General features: G+C 46.8%; 1 protein-coding gene across 3 annotated transcripts; it reads left to right on the forward strand.

Moving 5' to 3' along the window:
* The first annotated feature begins 79 nt into the window (after positions 1-79).
* Positions 80-17,230, forward strand: E2F4 (E2F transcription factor 4). 3 transcript variants are annotated; one of them, XM_083626526.1, is made up of 10 exons: positions 80-418; positions 4,427-4,536; positions 5,650-5,811; positions 7,076-7,119; positions 7,934-7,995; positions 8,554-8,842; positions 11,625-11,816; positions 12,973-13,020; positions 13,943-13,987; positions 14,997-17,230. In XM_083626526.1, the coding sequence occupies exons 1-10, from the start codon at positions 290-292 to the stop codon at positions 15,110-15,112; spliced, it is 1,197 nt and encodes a 398-aa protein (XP_083482652.1). In that variant the 5' UTR covers positions 80-289; the 3' UTR covers positions 15,113-17,230. The 3 variants fall into 3 exon arrangements, with proteins under 3 accessions (XP_083482652.1, XP_083482653.1, XP_083482651.1); XM_083626527.1 differs by lacking the exon at positions 7,076-7,119 and having other exon boundaries at positions 5,650-5,823; positions 7,905-7,995; XM_083626525.1 differs by lacking the exons at positions 13,943-13,987; positions 14,997-17,230 and adding an exon at positions 13,380-13,849 and having other exon boundaries at positions 12,973-13,138.
* Positions 17,231-18,559: the final 1,329 nt, after the last annotated feature.

The following is an 18,559-nucleotide window of genomic DNA, read 5'->3' on the forward strand; positions in this document are numbered from 1 at the left end:
CCTCAAGGCGCCACCAGTGTTTACACGCCATTGGCCAGCAGGGGACGCTACAACGGCACGAGAGGGGAAGCCGGTGGTAGTGGTGGTGGGCGGAGCCGAGCAGAAGGAGGCGGGAGGGAGCGTGGCGGCGCTCCGCCCTCTCTCCCAAGATGGAGCCTTCCCTCCGCCTCCCTCCTCCCGTCGTGCCCTGCGGCGGCCGGAAGCGGCACAGGGGTCAGCGCGCGGGGGCCGTACCGGAGACCCGGGATCTGCACCGGCCTCGGCGGCGGAGGGCCTGAGCCGGACGTGGATGGCGGAGTCCGCGGCGCAGCCACCGGGGGGCGCCCCGAGCCGGCACGAGAAGAGCCTGGGGCTGCTCACGACCAAGTTCGTGTCTCTGCTGCAGGAGGCCAAGGACGGCGTGCTCGACCTCAAGCTGGTGAGGAGGAGGAGGAGGAGAAGAGAGCGGGGGAAACGGGGTGGCCGGGGGGCGGCGGTCCTGCTTCCACAACATGGCTGGGGGTGGGCTATGGCTGGCTCCCATCAGGGCAAGAAGCACTCCGGCTGGGCAGACTTAGGGCTTCTTGGATCTACTTTGTTCCCCCTCCTCCCCCAAAAATCCCCCCTTCACCAGCCAGAGGGAGCTGAACACACACACACACACACGCGTGTCACTCAGCTAGTAAGAACAAGGTGCAAGGATCTGGGATGGGTTCCCTTGTACCACAACGGTATTGATATCACAACCGTTTCACGCTTAGATTAGCTTTCTTCATTTCAACAACAGCCCCATTAGTGATTTTTTTTGGGGGGGTGGGTTGTGTTGCTGCTATGAAAACAGTTAAGAAACCCTTGCCGGTAGATCCCAATTGCTTTCTGCCCACCCGATGGTATAGACAAGGGAAAGGAGGCAGCGTGGAGTGGCGGTGGCAGGATTTGCCTCTTGGGGCCGGATCGGGCTTACGGAAAGTAAGGATCGGGCCCTATTAGGTATCTGTTCCGACCACCTCCTTTTGTCTGGAGCTTTGGTCTGTTGCTGTGTGTCCACATTTGGGATCTCTTGACTCCGTTCCATCTTCCCATGCAGGGTTGGATGTGTGTGTGCGTGTGTGTGTTAGGAAAAATCCCAGTTAATAGATCCTGCCTTGAAATGGGCTTTTCTCTCTCTCTCTGTCCTCAGACCAAATGAGCAAACTTTGGGGGCCAACTGCTTCCCCACCTGTTTGCTAGCTCTTCCTCTGACCTCCCTCACCTCATATCAAGGAAGCATGACCGTTAAGGTGCAGCATCCGCCAAAAGGGGAGATAATGCTGAGTTGCATGTTGGGTATGGACTGCAGGAGTGCATGAAGGGATCTCTGCGGGTGGGGGTGTTACACTGAGCTGGTTGCATATGTATAACTTAGTCACAGGTGTGATCAGTCTGTTGCCAGTGCAGAACTCCAGCAGTTGCCGGAGCTTCTGCTTTACCGCAACAGTGGCTTCTGTGTGAAAGGGACTGCAGGTGTTCGCAACCTTGCCTGAAGTGCTTAACCTTAACTGAAATCTGCTTTTGGTTCCACTGCAATGCAGGCAGATGGGGAAACAGGCAGACGCCTCTGCAGTTCAAAACGGTTTAGGACCAAACACGGGAAATCTAGAGTAGAAAAAGTGGGCAGGAAGAAGCTTTTAATGCTATGAACCACAAACTGTTTAAACAACAACAAAAAGCATTAGTATAGTGTTACTGAATCCAGATGTGGCTTCTTATGTGAACTAGGCCAGTAAGCTGCATGGCCATCTAAGGGCCTTTGGTTTGGAACGGAACAGCAGTGGGAAGGAGCCCTGCTGGAGCCCTGTCTAAGGTGATTGATGATGGCTTTGACAGCATAGGTCTGTGTATCTTTGCACCAAAGCAAACCCCCCTCTGTTCAGGTGGTGCTTACTCCTACGGAAGTGCAAGGAGGGTTGCAGCTTGAGACTTTTCATCAAGGCAGCTCTTGTATTTTGCTAACTCCAGAGGAGCAGACATAAGAAGCTGCCTTGTTCCCCCTAGCTCAATATTATCTAAACTTTAAATTACTGGCAAAAGCTTGCCAGGGTTTAAGATCGGAGGGTTGCATACAGTTTAGCGCCACTCAGAGTAGATCCATTGAAATTAATGGGCATTATTAATATAGGTCCATTAATTTCAGTGGGTCTACTCTGAGTAGAACTTGTGTACAATCCAGGGTCCTTCCTATCCCTACTTAGAGATGCTAAGGATTGAACCTGACTTCTTTTTCATGCAGGGTCTGTTAGCAGCAGCATCTGTCCATGGGCACTTTAAAGACTTATTTACTGTGTTAGAAGCTTTTCTGAGGCAGAGTCTATTAGAAGTAAGAAATAGTCAGGTAAATGGGTGGATATGCATACCCTGAGTAAGGAGAAAACAATGTTTCTATGAAGTTGAGAAATGGAAGAGATTGTGGTAAGTGTCATAATATGCACAACACAAGTGAAAACAGGCTCTGGTCAACAAAGATCAGGTACAAGAAGCATCCTTGTAACCCACTCTTAGCTAGAAGTTACTTGTGATGAATAGGCATAGCTAAATTGATAGTCTCGGTAAACACTGAAAGGGACAGTGGCTTTCTCTTCCCAAGTGGTTTATTGAGGTCAAGTTCCCTAGTGTCAAGTCTGGCAGTGAAATCTAATTTGGCAACTTCATGCCAGAGTCATCCGTTCCAACTTCTTGAAGGCTTTAAGGTCTGCTGCAGAATGTATGGGAAGATTTAGCTGGACCTGTAATCCAGATGGTTAAGCAAGATGGATACCCTGGGGAAGTTCATAAGAAAGGTGTAATGATTATATCTGTCTCTGGCTTATTCCTGGCATGCGCCAATCAATGGCTATTAGTCATGATGGATGTGTACTACCTCCAGTATTGAAGAATTGTATCTCTCTGAATACCAGTTGCTGGGGAACAGAGTGTTATTGCACTCATGGCCTCCTTGCAGGCTTCCCATGACCATCTGGCTGGCTGCTGTGAGAACAGGATGGTGGGCTTTTGGTCTTACCCAGCAGTGTTGTTCTTATGTAGTAGTCATACTGTTCTTGTGAATGACAAAGTTGCACTTATATATTTAACAAACATGAACTGTGTTGCATGTTGCTGACCATAGCTCAGTGGTAGAGCACATGTTTTGTGTGCAGAAGGTTCAGAATTCAGTCGCTGGCATTTGAAGATTAAAATAAAATCTAACGGCAGGTAATGTGAGCTGCTGCCAATGAGAGCAGACAATACCACGTTACACACATAGCGTAAGCTGCTCTTACACAACTCCCTTTGATCCATTTGTGCTCCCAGCATTGTGTGACTGAAAGACATCTGAATATTTTTATATCTGGGTGAAGTTACGAGTCCTCTTAATTTCTCTAGAACCTGCTTTCTAATAGTAAGCGCTCTAATCTACCTACCTTTTCACCTTTACCTTGAGAAAAGGGCATCTTGGATCTACAAAATCTACAAAATCTTTGTTAACACATCAGGCATTTGTTAACACATTGCATTTTATGCAGCAATGATATGGGGGATTTTGATTTTTTTCCTCTATTGCATCTTACTGCTGGATATGCTTCCAGGCATTACCTGTTTATGCATGCTATACATTTGGTGAAGCTGAGGATCCAGAAAAGTCACAGAATACAACCCAGCTGCCCTGCAGCGATACTGCCTAAACAGGATATAGAGAGTTTGGTTCTTACACTGGGTACTGATAATCCACATCACTGTTCATTGATGTTCTGAACAGTGGATATATAATAGTAATAAATAGGAAATCATATTTTATATGTTATAGATTTTGGGATTGCAATATTATCATCATGATGATTATGATATTACATTATCCTGTTCTTCCTGCAGGGAGCCCAAGACAATTTACATATTTCCCTCTCCTGTCTCCCATTCACAATAACTTGGCTAGATAGGATTAGGCTGAGAGAGTGACTGCTCCAAGCAAGGCTTTATGGCTGAGTGCAGATTTGGATTCCTCACCCAGTTCTCTAGCCACTACACCATGTTGTCTCTGTGTGTGGCAGTGTAGCAGAGAAAGCAATGCCACACACTTAACACTTTTCTGCCATGAAAGGTGGGATTTGTGCCCTCATCTGCCATGACATCAGGCAGTCTTTGGGGCCACTTGGAAGGAACCCCAGGATGGCAGATGGGTTGCATCTTCTCAGGCTGAACTTCTGCTTTGTTTATAAACTAACCCCCTGAAATGGAACATGTGGGAGGCAAAGAGATTTAATTGATGGTTCCTCTCCCAAACCCAAGACAGAAAAAACTGAGTCCAGGCATGTTCCTATGTATAACTGACAAAGTGGCTGGAGGTGGTTTTTTGTTTTGTCAGCTTCCTGCTGTTCTCTGAGTGGCTCAGGCCTTCGTGAGCAGGGCATGATAATGTTTTGGGTTTCCTACACAGGCAGCAGATACCTTGGCAGTGCGGCAGAAGCGGCGCATTTATGACATCACAAATGTCCTTGAGGGCATAGGGCTGATTGAGAAGAAGTCCAAGAACAGCATACAGTGGAAGTAAGTGCCCGTGAATTGGAGCAAGGATTGGTGATCCTGAAACTAGGCTCTGTTCTCAGTGATGCATGGGGGGCAGTTGCATTTGAGGAGTGTGGCACAGTCACAGCTTGCATTTGAGTGGTTGACTGTGTCCTGAGTGCAGCTTTTAAGGCAGTTTTGAATAAGCTTCACCAGTGGTCATGCTGTACTCCTGTTTGCTGAGTGGTTACAAATTGTAGGGAAATAGCTTATGAAACTGAGTTGTAATGGGAGTTGCAGGCACCCACAGTATTGGGATTTAGGTGCCTGCTTAAACTCATCTGTTTGCATTCACTTTTCCTGAGCAGTGATCTAGTTATGTTTGATGTATTAAGCAGATATACTAATTTGGAATGTGTTTTATAATTTTTGTGTGAATATAAGTTTATTTTATGCTGTTTGCCGCCATGATATTTTCCCCTTGATGTTGGCAGTATAGCATTTATAGGTGAATTATAGGTGTATTTTCCCCTTGATGTTGGCAGTATAGCATTTATATGTTCAAACTTATAAAAAATGTACCTCACCTAAAACCTAATGACATGATATACTATTTGGGAGTAAAAACATGACTGAAGTTTGGAGGAACTCTCTTCCAAGGGAACTGTGTTGGTGGAAGGAGATCTTTGAATATTTTATTTTTATTATTTATTGCATTTATAGCCCACCTTTTTCTCCAAGGAGCTTAAGATGGTGCACAAGGTTTCTCCCCATTCTTCATTTAATCCCCACAACAACCCTGTGAGGTTGGTTAGGCTGAGAGGCAGTGACTGGCCCCAGGTCACACAGTGAGATTCATGGCCCAGTGGTGATTTGAACCCTGGTCTCCCAGATCCTAGTCCTGCACACTAACCACCGCCCCATACTGGATAGAGACATAATATCTAAAGGGCTTTCAATTCCTCTCTGGAAGGTTTGGGCTTGGAAACAAAAGGAGGAATAGTTTGTGCTCAGCGCAACTGAACAATCCTATGGGTTTGGGGAGGTATTTTGCAGTTGCGATGGCAATGTCTCTGATAGCTCATGCCATCTAGGGAAGCTCTGCAAGAGGTGGCCTCTCTCATTTTTCTTGCTTCCAATTCTCCTTCCCTCCAGAGGAGTAGGTCCTGGCTGCAACACTCGTGAAATTGCCCACAAGCTGATAGAGCTGAAGGCAGAGATTGAGGACCTGGAGCAGCGGGAGCGGGAGCTGGAGCAGCAAAAGATGTGGGTGCAGCAAAGCATCAAAAATGTGACGGACGATGTACAAAACAGCCGATATCCTTCTGAGTGCACCGTAGTCCTTTTTCCTCCTTCCCCTTCCCCCTTTCACTTCAAGTTTCCAATGCTCGTTCCAAGATGATCCTTCTAGGATGGCGGAAGGAAAACATTACTTTCCAGGGCTTGAAGGCAGTGACACCAATCCTGTAGTGCTGGCACAACTCTTTAATTTCAAATCTCTTGCCACCCTGTCCAGGATACAGAAATTTCAGTCTTCTTGCTGGGTCAGGTCCACAGCATTGGCCAGCGAGATATCTATGGTGAGATAGTGACACTCTCTCTCTCTCTCTCTCTCTCTCTCTCTCTCTCTCTCTGTGTGTGTGTGTGCGCGCGCATCTATCTGTCCCTGGATGAAATGCTAAGAATACCAAAACAGCACCAACAACTCAACTGCCTCATCCCAGATCTCTTTTTGAGAAAATGGAAAGAATTTCTCTCTCCATATCATTCATCCCCACTCCCCTGCCATCATCGTGTTGATGTCACTTTTCTTTAATCTATCATATTCCTTTCTTGGGAGTGGTTTGTTTTGTTTTGTTCTTTTTGCAGAAATGCAGCTGCAAAAGCAACAATCTTTTGGCTCCTTGAAACTTATTGTGTCATAAACTTTCATGAAGTCCACTTAATGAAGTAGACTATGGTCCACAAAGGCTCGTGTGCCACAGTTCATTTGTTAAGTCTTTAAGCTGCCACAAGACTCTACTAAGGCTCCACCTGCACTACACATTTAAAGCAGTTTCATACCCCTTCTAACAGTCATGGGTTTTCCAAAAGAATCTTGGAACTGTATTTTGTAAAGGGTGCTGAGAATTATTAAGAGACCCCTTTCCCCCCTACAGAGCTATAATTTCCAGAGTGGTTTAGCAGTCAGTCCCTCTTCCCTGGGACCTCTGGGAACTGTAGCTGTGTGAGGGGAATATGGGTTCCCTTGCAGTTCTAAGCACCCTTAACAAACTACAGTGCCCAGGATTCTTTGGGGGAAAGCCATAACTATTCACTGTTGTGTGAAACTACTTTATAGTACAGGTGGGTGGGTGGAGCTTAAAAAGTGTCCTCCTCTGCCGCTGCTTTTGTAGAGATACACCTAGTAGGTGGGGCACATAGGACACATTCTGGCCAGCGTGTTCTGCAGCACCGACTGATCACTAGATCTGTTGTTCACTTGTTTCTTCCAATTCCCCTAAACATCTTGAAGTGTTCCTTTGTCCAATGATCTCATTGTTTCTGGGTGCATCTGGTTTGTTCCCTTAACTTCAGGAACGTTAGCCTATGTGACTGATGAGGACCTCTGCAAGTGCTTTCCAGGTGAGGATGTGGTGGTGTATCCTAGCTAGGTTCCCCTCCTATATGCCGTACCTTTTCCTTGGCATGGTGCTCTCCAGGTGTTATTAGGCTACAACTCCGATCGTCTCTGATCATTGACTATGCCAGTGGGTGGGGGAGCTCAGCAACATTGGGGACCCCACTCCTTGCTCTAGGAACAAATGAACTGAGTTGGGCAAGAGTTCCAGAGTTTAGAGCCTGTTTTTCTTAGAAATCAGGCAAACCTTCCAATTCTTCACAGCTCTCAGAAAGTGCAGTAGCCCTTGTCTTACTACCCAGGCTGGATTCCCTTCATGTATACTCTGTTTTGCCATCACCTTGCTTTAGTCACTTAGGTCTACTAGCATTAGCCAGATAAATATTGTGAATGAAATGGCCTTTTGCTCTGAAAAAATACAAGCAGCCTTAAAAAAAAAAAACCACAAAAATATTCGCACTGCCCTTCTGTATCTGAGAACTGTACACAAGTCTGGGAGATGTCCTTTTTTCCTGCCAATGTTACTGGCCGTGTTAAAAGTTTGCAGACCAGGTAAAGCATGGGTGGGGAAGTGTTGTCCCTGCTGATGTGGCTGAACTATGACTTCCATCAACCCTGGCCATTGGCCAACCTTGTGAGGCTGATGGGAGCTGGCATCTAGCAACATCTGGAGGGCCACAGGTCTCCCATCTTTTGAGGGAAGAGGTGAAAAAGGAGGAAAGAGAAAGAAAAAGTGTGCGCCTTGGCTTGCAACAACCTGCTGCTCCATTCTGCACCTAGATCAGATTAGTAAATGCTGCATTTGCTCTCTTGTTCCAGGTGACACACTGCTAGCCATCCGAGCCCCATCGGGTACTCAGTTAGAGGTTCCTGTCCCTGAGGTAGGTGGCACGTGGGTAACAAAGGAATGGTCCCTGGTTGCAAAGAGGCAATGGTGGAAGCCTTATATGAGGGATTGCTAGCCTTTGGCCCTCCTGGTGTTGTTGGGCTCCTGTTGGTGCCACCGTAGCTCATGTTTTGCCTGCAGGAGGTCCCAGGTTTAATCCCGAGCATTTCCAGTTAAAATGTTGTTGGGCAGGAGAAAACCTGTGGCTGAAACCTCAAGGAGCTGGTGGCCCTTGGAATAGTCAGCAGCATCGCACATTGCAGGTTGATGCTGGCTACAAGTTGTGAAGGCGCTTTCATTTTGCATTTTCTTGCGCAACAACATTCATCTGGCACAAAACATTTTGCCAGTGGAACAAGTATCCTGCTAAGATTGTTGAGATTCCTGCGCTGCAGGGGGTTGAACTAGATGACCCCCGGAGTCCCTTCCACCTACAGTTCTATGAGTCTAAGTAACTTAATGCTATATTGGATACAGTCCTTTACACACATAGATGCATCACTGTGCTGGCTTGGGTGCCTTACCTTGCAGCAATCTCTCTCCCTTTCTTTAGGGCTTAAATGGTCAGAAGAAATACCAGATCCACCTGAAAAGTACAAGCGGTCCAATTGATGTCCTGCTCGTAAATAAAGACGCCTGGAGCTCTCCTCCAGTGGTACTACCTGTCCCTCCCCCGGAAGACCTCATTCAGTGTCAGCCAGTCACACTCTCTAAGGCACAGAGACCACCTGTTGCCCACTTCCAAGAAGCATCTCTTCCCAGTGGTACCCACCCTTCTGCGCCCGTTCCCAACAGCACACAGGACCAGGTCTCTGCTGTGCAGAAAGCAGCCAGCGCCACAGGTGAGTCTCAGAGGAGCTTTCCCTTCCTGTAACCTCTCTCGAATATGACACTGAAGTCGAGTCACTTGGCCTTGCTGTCAGCCTCTTCCAGATGAAAGGCGTGGGCAGACATGGCCAGAGGCCTGCCTTCTTCAGCAGCCACCTGAGAACTTTGGAACCTGGCCTAGGCAAGGTTAGGAAGCCTCCAACATCACTGTCCCTTTTCAAAACGGCACCCAAACTGGACTGGGGATCCTGTAGCCCTCCAGATACAGTCAGGCTGCAGCTCTCATCTTCCCTAACCATGGGCCACACTGGTTGGAGCTGATAGGAGCTGGAGTTCAGCAACATTTGGAGGGCCACAGGTTTCCCACAAATGCTGTAAAACCTTCCTATTTCATCAAACCTTAAAGGAGAATTTAAATTTTCTGAGTCTTTTCCGTCATATGTATAGCCTCCTTGTGATTTTATAATTGTTTGGCTTTTTGTTTATTTGCTTTAGTGTAAATTAGTTTGAACTCTGGAAAGCAGTACAGCCAGTCAGCTGCAAAGTGCTTGGGTCTCAAACTGGAATAATATATTTACAGTGGACTGGACCAGCTTTTCCCATCATGTTTAAAAATTATAGTTGTATGTAAATTATCTTACATAATTTTCAGTACATACAATTATTGTAAGCCAATAACACATACATTCCTTTTTTCTAGTTCTGAAGCAGCACTTTCTTTCATATATGTAGTTACTATATTTCTTATCCCAAATTAAGATATGGAAAGCATATAACATCCATTCGTTGTAATCATCACTAGTCTTAATGTATTTATTTCATTAAACAAATTATTAAATAGGCCGCCATTAAAGTGGTGTACACTGAGAATGAAACACAGAAACACAAGCTCAAAAATCAATTTAGCAAACTCAAACAATAAAACCATCCATACAGACTCTTAAAAACAACAGTACTATTTTATCAAATATAAAATTGATCTTCCATAAACGTCTGGCTTACACCTTGGGGTAAGATTTCCTTTAAAAAAGCCCGTATTCAGTAGGCGACTAAACATCCTCATGTTAGGTGCCTGGCGCGTAATTGGTTCAGGAGAACTGGAGCTACAATACTTCTTACACATTCAGAAACCCAATCAAGTATTGACAGCTGTTTTCTCTACTATTCCATTGTTGGGAAAGAGAGAAAATCAGTCCTTCCCCCCACTACACTCCCAAGTTTCCCTTCTACACATCCTTCCTTCCTTAAACTTGATATTGTGCGTGTACATACTCCATGTATCAGGGATGGGGAACCTGTGGCCCTCCAAAAGAGAAGTTGTTGGATGCGGCCACAGCCAGCATGCCCGATAGTACTACAAAAACACCTGAAAGGCCACAGGTTCCCCATATATGGCTTACATACCAGTTTAACAATCTGCCTCCTGCAAGTGCATCAGAAAAGGGCAAGTTTTTTCTGTGGCAGGTCTGCCTGAGACAAATATTTGCTTTGCCTTGTGCATTTGTTTGTGTGTATGTGTGTTCTGTCTCGAGGATTAAATTGCGGTCTACCACTCCTCACTCCTGGAATGTGTGTTGAATTGTTAAGGCAGTGGCTTGGGTTTTTTTGTCTAAAATTCTAACCTCGCACCTAACTTTGATAACTGTTTACAGGTTGACTCTTTGGGAAAGCTGTATCTTCCCAGTTAGGTTTTAATAAAAAGTATAGCTGTTTTGTTTTTTTAAAAAGTTGCATAATAGGTTGTTACTGTGGTAAGAATTTACTTCTACACCACCTTGCTCTCAGCCAGGCGAGGGTAAATAAAACACAGAACCAAGGAAATAATTCAAGTCCAGCACCCAGTTAGGAAGTCAGCATTTACTGTAGCAATAAGACAGAGCTCAACTTAAGTGGTTGTTCTCTAGCTGAACCACTAGTTAAGAAGTCACCTGCCACTAAGAGAATTAGAACAAGGGTTTTATACACACAGGACACAAAAGGGTCATAAAACATCTAAACGTTCTTAAAACATCAACATCCTTCTACATACATCAGGAAAAGTTACAGGTCATGAGAAGCAAAACACGGATGGCTCCATACCGGTACCTTGACCCCCACAATCAGCTTGGGGTGCCCCAAGAGTGCCCAGGCCATATGGTCTCAAATGTAGCATTTCTATCACTGTTCCCCTGGCAAGCAGCCCTTCATCAGGTTGTTGACATTCCTTCCTTTATCTCACTTTCCTTGGGGAAGCTTCAAGGATAGCTGATTTTACATTCTGGTCCTAACTCATGATAGATTTAGAATAACATCCTGGAGGGCCATTTGTGCCACTTTCAGGGTCAGATAGAAAAGGAATGCAGCATGGGAGTCATAAAATGCAAACACAGAGAATCAAGTCTAATACATGCTAGCCAAAGCTTCAATACAATTAATATTGGAATGTTTTAAAAATCTACACCCTGGGCCTTTAATTCTTACATCATTGCGATACTGTTCATGTTGGCTAAGTTGCATCTGGCCTGTAGTGCATGTGTCTGGAGAATGGCGGATGGCGTAACAGAAAGCTTTTGGATATATGAAAATTCATCCCCTTCATGTGGGAAAAGGCATGTTGAGGAGAAAAGTTCTAATCAATGACCTATGAAGGCTAGTAACTTTTCTGTGGCGTATTTATAAGGCTTAGGGGGTGCCTGCGGGCATTTAATGCAACACCATACTGCCCTGGAGTTTGGTGGATGAGTGTCATGTCCTATTCAGTGTGCAATCCATGAAATGTTGCAAAATTGTCGCCATCTATGTCTTACACCTTTGCAGATAGTGGTGTCTCAACGGCAGAATCGAGAAGCAGCGGGGAGCTGGACCCACTTGCCCCCTCGACAGCACCAGCCAGCCCACCTGCTGGGCTGGACACGCAGCCCCTCCAATCCTCCGCCTTGCTGGACAGCAGCTCCATCCTGCCCAGTCCCTCCACCTCCTTTGAGCCAATCAAGCCAGACCCCACAGAAAGTGAGAATTCTTTGGTTGCTGCCTTTTGGGTTGGGGGTTCCTGGATTCCCAAATGGGCATGGCGCCAAGTCCCTCTTTTTCCAGAAACTGGAGCAGCTTTGTAATGGTTGCTATGGTTAAAAGTCTGCCGTGGAGCAATGTTTGTGTGCCTGTGGTTTGTTTTGGGTTTTTTTGAATAGCAAAGCATCTGCTTTGCCATGTGCAACAAGGGTGGAGAACTGGATGTGGTCAGTAGATTGGCCTCACCTCCCCCTGTCACAGGCCACTTTTGCAAGGTGGGTGGAACTCCTCACCTTTCAATCAGCTGATGCCACAAGTCTCTCTTTGGGGGCATGCAGTGCATATTAAAGAAAACCCCAACGTAATGCTGTATTGGAGAGGGCAATGAAATGGGATTTCTAAAATACCAGTAGGCAGGGTTGTAGGCAGGATATTTATGTCAGTTTTTGTACTGTTTTCATGTTCGTGGCTTCCTACAAGGAATCCTAGGATCTTTAGTTGTGTGGGAATGAGTGTTTCCAGACATTACTAGCTACTCTCAGAACTACAGTTCCCATGATTCTTTGAGGCCCGGTTCACAGACAAGGCTCAACTGGAGTAGTGGCGAAAGGCAAATGGGAAGCATCAGCTTTCTGGCTGAAGCTAACTTGAAGTTGCTGCATCCAGCAAAGACAAACTGTGGCTGGTTTAAAATATTGTTTATTTAAATGAGCAAAGCCCTAGCTTCTGATCCTGGCTTTTACTGTACAAATAAAACCATAGCTTAAATTAACCATTGTTCGTGGGTTGGAAGTAGCAACATACTCTGGATAAGTAAGATCTGGTGCTTCTGAGCCCCTCATCCTGGTGTGTGTTGCAGGAGATCATGAGCCTGAGGCTTGAGCAGATGGATTTGCATAGGGAGCCCTTTGCTTCCAAACTGAGCCCTCTTTAAGACCACAGTGTAGATGTACCATCAAGCTTCACAACCATCTATAGCGGAACTGTCTAGCAACAGTGGGCTTCCGCCAAGTATTATGGCAGGCGTCGGTGGTGGTGGTGGGGACTCAATGTGAACAGAGGCTACCAAACAGGGGAGAGCACCCTGTATAGGTTACCACACTTTGGATATTATTGGAGCAGCATGGAAACCAGAGCCGTCTCTTCTGTTTTTCAGTACCGGAACTTCCCAAAGAGCTTTCGGAGATGTTTGATCCAACAAGAGGTGCGTTGCTTCAGCAGAACCTTATTTGTTTCACTTTTCTGGGGCAACGTGAGGGATCTTTGAACCTGCTTGATCTCACATTTTCTCCCATGTTTCCAGAGGCCCTTACTATACAGTGGTACCTCGGGTTAAGTACTTAATTCATTCCAGAGGTCTGTACTTAACCTGAAACTGTTCTTAACCTGAAGCACCACTTTAGCTAATGGGGCCTTCTGCTGCCGCGCCGCCGGAGCACGATTTCTGTTTTCATCCTGAAGCAAAGTTCTTAACCTGAAGCACTATTTCTGGGTTAGCAGAGTCTGTAACCTGAAGTGTATGTAACCTGAAGCATATGTAACCCGAGGTACCACTGTATTCAGTTTGGAGAAAGCAAATATCATGGCAGAGTGGCCCTCTGCTGGATACATGTGAAATAACAGTTAGCTCAGGGATACTCATGCTGTGGTGGTGACACTGCCCTTGCTGTGAAACTAGGGTTCCTGTGGCTATCGCTTTATCTTGTACAGTATTACTTGTTGCATTGCAAGCCGGCATCTGTTAATAAGCAGTTCCTTTAGGCCTCATTGATTCTGTTTTGGGTCATCTGGAATGTAACACTTCTCCCTGGGCGTCCAACACTTACCCCAAGAATAATGGGAATTGTAGATCTGTAGGGGTAAACTACAGTTCCCAGGATTCTTTGGGAGGAAAGTCATGTGTTGACTGTATTATAAATACACAGTTGGGGTGTGCAACTGAGTGCTTCTGTTTACAGTTAACATCCAGGTAGTTAACATCCATCAAAGCCAAAGCTGGCTTCTTTATCATGGGAGTGTATTCGAAACTGACATACCTGAGCCTTTGTTTGAAATGATACAGAATATTCTCCTGTAGAATCCCAAAGCAGAGTTTGTGGTTGTAATGCAACTCTTTCTTCACACAGAATACATGAATTCTGAGCTGCTTGAAGAACTAATGTCATCTGATGGTAAGGATTAAGCCTTTTGCTATTTCCCAGTTTTGGGGTGGAGATGGGTTTGGGTAAGGCTAGAAAATTAGGGTATAGGAAATTGAGTTGGTCCAGTTGAACTGTAAGCAAATGGTAAAGCTCAGCTGAACTGTAATCAACTGAGTAGGCTAATGCACACTGGTCTTGAACTAACATGGGTGTGGGGGGTCTTTATTTACAAGCAGGACATCATTTGGACCCCTTGTACTCCTGATGTTGCTGAATTACAACTCCCATCATCACTGGCCATTGGCCTTGCTTACTGGGGCTGATGGGAGTTGTAGTACAACAACATCTAGAGGGCCAAAGGTTCTCCATATCTGGACTAACTGGTTAGGATCCACAAGCTAAGTGGTTAGGATCCACAAGAAGTGACCTAAAGTTGCACTTCTTATTTTTGTTTTAACTGTCCCCTCAGCCTGCCACAAAACATAAAGCATATGTTTATCTTTGCTGCCCCCTTTTTGAAAAACAACAGCACACATGTTGGTTCTGTAGTAATTTAATTGCCATGGTTCCTCCATCCCCCAAAATCCGGGGATTTGTAGATGGGTGAAGATACTAAGCACTTCCTGTTGTGGGTCCTTAACCCCTCCAGTTGCTCTTCTTTCCCCACCCTGCAGCTACACTTCCTCAGAGAGAAGGAGTAAATGTGGCATTGGTTTATCTGCAGTTTATTTGTGTGCACTAAAAGAGGCATAGAAGAGCAAAGGAGCTTATAGGTTCTAAAGTTAAGGCAGGGTCCCATGTTTGAAGGTTGGGTTTAATGGTGAGTCCTGAGGGTCAAGCTACAAGTTGACATGGGCAATCTGTTCCTTGGGTCTCCTAAGATCTTCTACTTTTGGTAAAGCATGCAGGGCAGGGAGGCATGTGGGTCGGGTGTTGCAGCATGTGGGAGGGGCCTTACCCTGGTTTTTGATGCCAAAGGGCCAGCGTACAGGCACAGTGAGCCAGACACAGCCTGACTGTACTCCTTTCCCTTCAACAGTATTTGCTCCTTTGCTCCGTCTCTCCCCGCCTCCTGGTGACCACGACTACATCTACAACCTGGATGAGAGCGAAGGGGTGTGCGACCTTTTCGATGTGCCTATCCTCAACCTCTGACTCCTGGCATATGGATGGACTTTAGGATACGTGTTTTTTAAAAAACAAACAAACCAGTCTTTGGAAAAACCTGGTGTTTTTTTGGATTCCTTTTCTGCTATTGTGCTTGAGTGACACACTTGGCTGCTCTGGTCTTGACTGAAGATCAACAGGAATGGACTTGCGGACCAAGCAGCAGGAGCAGCAGCTCCCTTTCCTGGCTTTCTTCTTCCTTTCCTATGTTGCACAAGGCAGTCCCCTGGTTTCCCTCTTGCTCCATTTTTGGCTGTCCTTTCACTAGATCCGAGGCCTCCTTCCCAGCGGCCTGCGGTCAATTCTTCCTGAACAGCAGAAGAGCTTCCTTGGGTCTGCAAGCCTGGCTTGGCTCCCCTACACTCCTGGTGGCACTTTCTGGAGAGAAAAGGAGGGCTGAACAACAGGGGCAGGGGAGGCTCGTGCTGTCTTGTCTTTATAGCTTGTGTCTATGTATTTCAGAGGTGCTCGTTTCCTTTTCTCTCTCTGGCAATTGCACACTTGACACAAGGAACGAGAGGGAGAGGGGGAAGCGACGCCTCGTCAACCCTGCCTTGGATCCATTTTATGTATGGAAGGTGCTCAGAAGCTTCTTCCCGAGTTTCAGCCGCTTCTGTTTCACTTTGAGAGCGCGACGATCACTCGGTCTTGCAAGCCGAAACATGTCCAGTTCTTCTCCTTTAGCCGTGTAGAGGTGCCACTTTTGCACAGTCACTTTTCCTCCAAAGAGTCAGGATGGAGAAACAAATTGCCCCCTCCCCAGCAGCCAAGTTGTTTAGGGATGAGGAAGCTTGGCTGGGATTGCCTGCAATGCAAGGCCCTGAGCTCGACAGTGAGAGCCCAAGATGGAGGGGTTTGGATTGAGGGAAGGGGCCAAGTCTGGGTGATTTATTTCAATATCCTCGGTCAAAGCTGAAGGTGGGCTTTTTTTGAGTGCATTCGAGCTACTGCATCTTTCCATTTCCAAATTGCTGGTTTCATTTGGATGCCCGTCGGTGCAGCTTACCTTCTCTCGCACAGTCTGTATGCGACACATCTTCCCCACCTTCCAACACTGAGTATTGCTCACCTCCCCACCTGCACCCGTGAGGATCTGGATTGATGAACCTCCTCCTATGACTCCTTTGCACTTCTCGACCTCTTTCCCGTAACCGCAGTGCTGCTCTCCAGTCTGCAGTTGTGCCAGCCCCTAACTCACACTCCCTGGCCCATAACCTTTGCACAGTTCTCGGCCGCAGTCACTGAATATGAAGGTAGTGCTACCTTGCACCCTAACCTTAAAAACTGCTGCTTGGGTGAAGAGTTTGATTTCAGTGGGATTTAGACCTGCAGCCCTAAGCACACTCACCACTAAGCCGCCCATATTAAATCAGGGAATGTTTGTGTTGTCATGTGGTAGCTTTTGGCCAGCAAGAGCTAGTTTAAGCTGGCTGCCCTGTCCTGCTTCCTAAGAGTGGCCACAAGGGTGTAAGTGGTGCAGCCGATACTTCCCTCTGTATGGAATATACAGCCCTACAATTCCTCGGCATCCTTTCCAGAGTGGAAACTTGTTAATACTCTGCTTCCAGATGCTTAGTGTTTAGAGAAGCCTCTGGTGTCCTGTTTAGCAGGGATGGGCAACGTGGTGTCCTCCAGATGTTGTACTCCAACTCCCATCAGCCCCAGCCCACATGGTCAGGGAGCTTTGGGAGTTCTAGTCTAGCCACACCTGGAGGGCTACCCATGTGCTTAGGCACCTGTGAGGACACCTTCCTGGCCTGCATGTCTCTGTTTCCAGAGCGGTTCCTGCATTATACAGATGCTCTAGGAAGCCCAGAGGTGTGTTCCATTTCTTCCTCCCCAATAGGCTCACGGGCTTCTCTGTGTCTTTGGGAGGGATCTGTTTAGCAGCTGAACCGTCACTTCCCTTCGCTATAAATTTCTTGCCTTCTCTTTAGATGACGTCCTGGAAAAGATACCTAAAGAAAATGTACAATGGGAAGGGGGGTGGAAATGAACTTTGATTCATATATAAAGATTATTTTTATACTTTTTGCAGCAAGAGACTTGCCTGTAATATTTGTACAGTTTTTGTTTTTTTGAGTGAATAAACAAAACCTTTCCAAAGCTGTTTCCTGTCAGCATGTTGGAACAAGCCCTTTCATGTCCTTTGCAGCCTGGCTGATTCTGCGAGGCAATCAAATTGCAAGGCAGAGTTTAAAGAGATTCTAATGCTAAAGAAGGATTTCCATTGCATGGAGCGTCTGTAAAAGAAGCAACAACTGCCTCTTTTGGTTTCTTTTTCAAATAGTCTCCTCCAGTCTCAAATTAGGCTATAAATCAGGTGTGGCTAATATTTGCCCCTCCAGATGTTGGATTACACCTCCCATCAACCCTAGTCATCAGCCATGCTCTCTGGAGCTCATGAGAGGTGAAGCCCATTAGCATCTGAGGGCACCATGCTGGCTCTGGTTGCATCTGTCAGTCTAGGCAGTCAAACTGCTGGAAGGTTGCAGTGCCTTCTGTGGCTGTAGAGACTGATACAGGAGAGATGTTTAGTTGCAGCTGGGGCAGATGAAGGCCTCTGGTTGTGCTGCTGCTGCAGATGCACTGTGGCATTTCTTCTCTCTGTGCTCCTCCCAGCAGCCATTCCTCCTCCGGTCACTGCTATGGATGCACAACCTAACTGATGGTCTCCGGGTGCTGCGGTTGCCTGCATCATGGGGTTGGGGTTGCCAGCCTTCATGCCACCTTTGCAGACATCTTTGTAACACAGAGTTGATCTGCCAATGGGTCTGGTACCGGGAGCCAGCTCCCCTACAGCACATCCTTGAGCATTCTGCTATTTTCCATTTTGTGGACTCACGTCAGTGTAGACGTCGCTGAGACAAGAGAGTGAACATGCTGGCTACCCAGTGGTGGAACTTATCAAATAGCAGCCATGTGGGGTGTGCCCCCGAAGATGGCATGGCACAGAGGGAGCCCACTGTGGCAGTGACACACTCATGCGCCCCAGTCCAGGAGAGTGGGTGGCAGCATTGCTGCCTACTCTCCTCTGCCAGAGCTGCTGGTTGATTGCCCACACCGGCAGGGTGTGAGAGGGGACGCTGTGGGGTGTGTGTGTGCTTGGTTCATGTCCCCTCCATGGTGTGCCCAGGGCCACCCCGCCCCGCCCCCCGCTACTCCACTGTGACTACCCCAAAGGTATTGTGCATTGACTTGCTCAGTGGGTTTGGGGACTCTTGCCCGGAGGCTCCTGTCACTCACAGAGCCTTATCCTGATGGCAGATTGCTGCTCAGGAGAGACCAAAGGGTTAGGGAGCATCTTGCTCTAGGTACCGCCCATCCCAAACCATACTGACTTTTAGAAATCCCGGACCACAAAGCCCGGCAGGAGAGGAATCATTGCCACTTAACCACTGATGGAGGCTGGGATTATGGCCACCACCTTTTTGA

Source organism: Podarcis filfolensis, assembly GCF_964270895.1.
Source record: "Podarcis filfolensis genome assembly, chromosome: 8".
NCBI classification, from domain to species: domain Eukaryota; kingdom Metazoa; phylum Chordata; class Lepidosauria; order Squamata; family Lacertidae; genus Podarcis; species Podarcis filfolensis.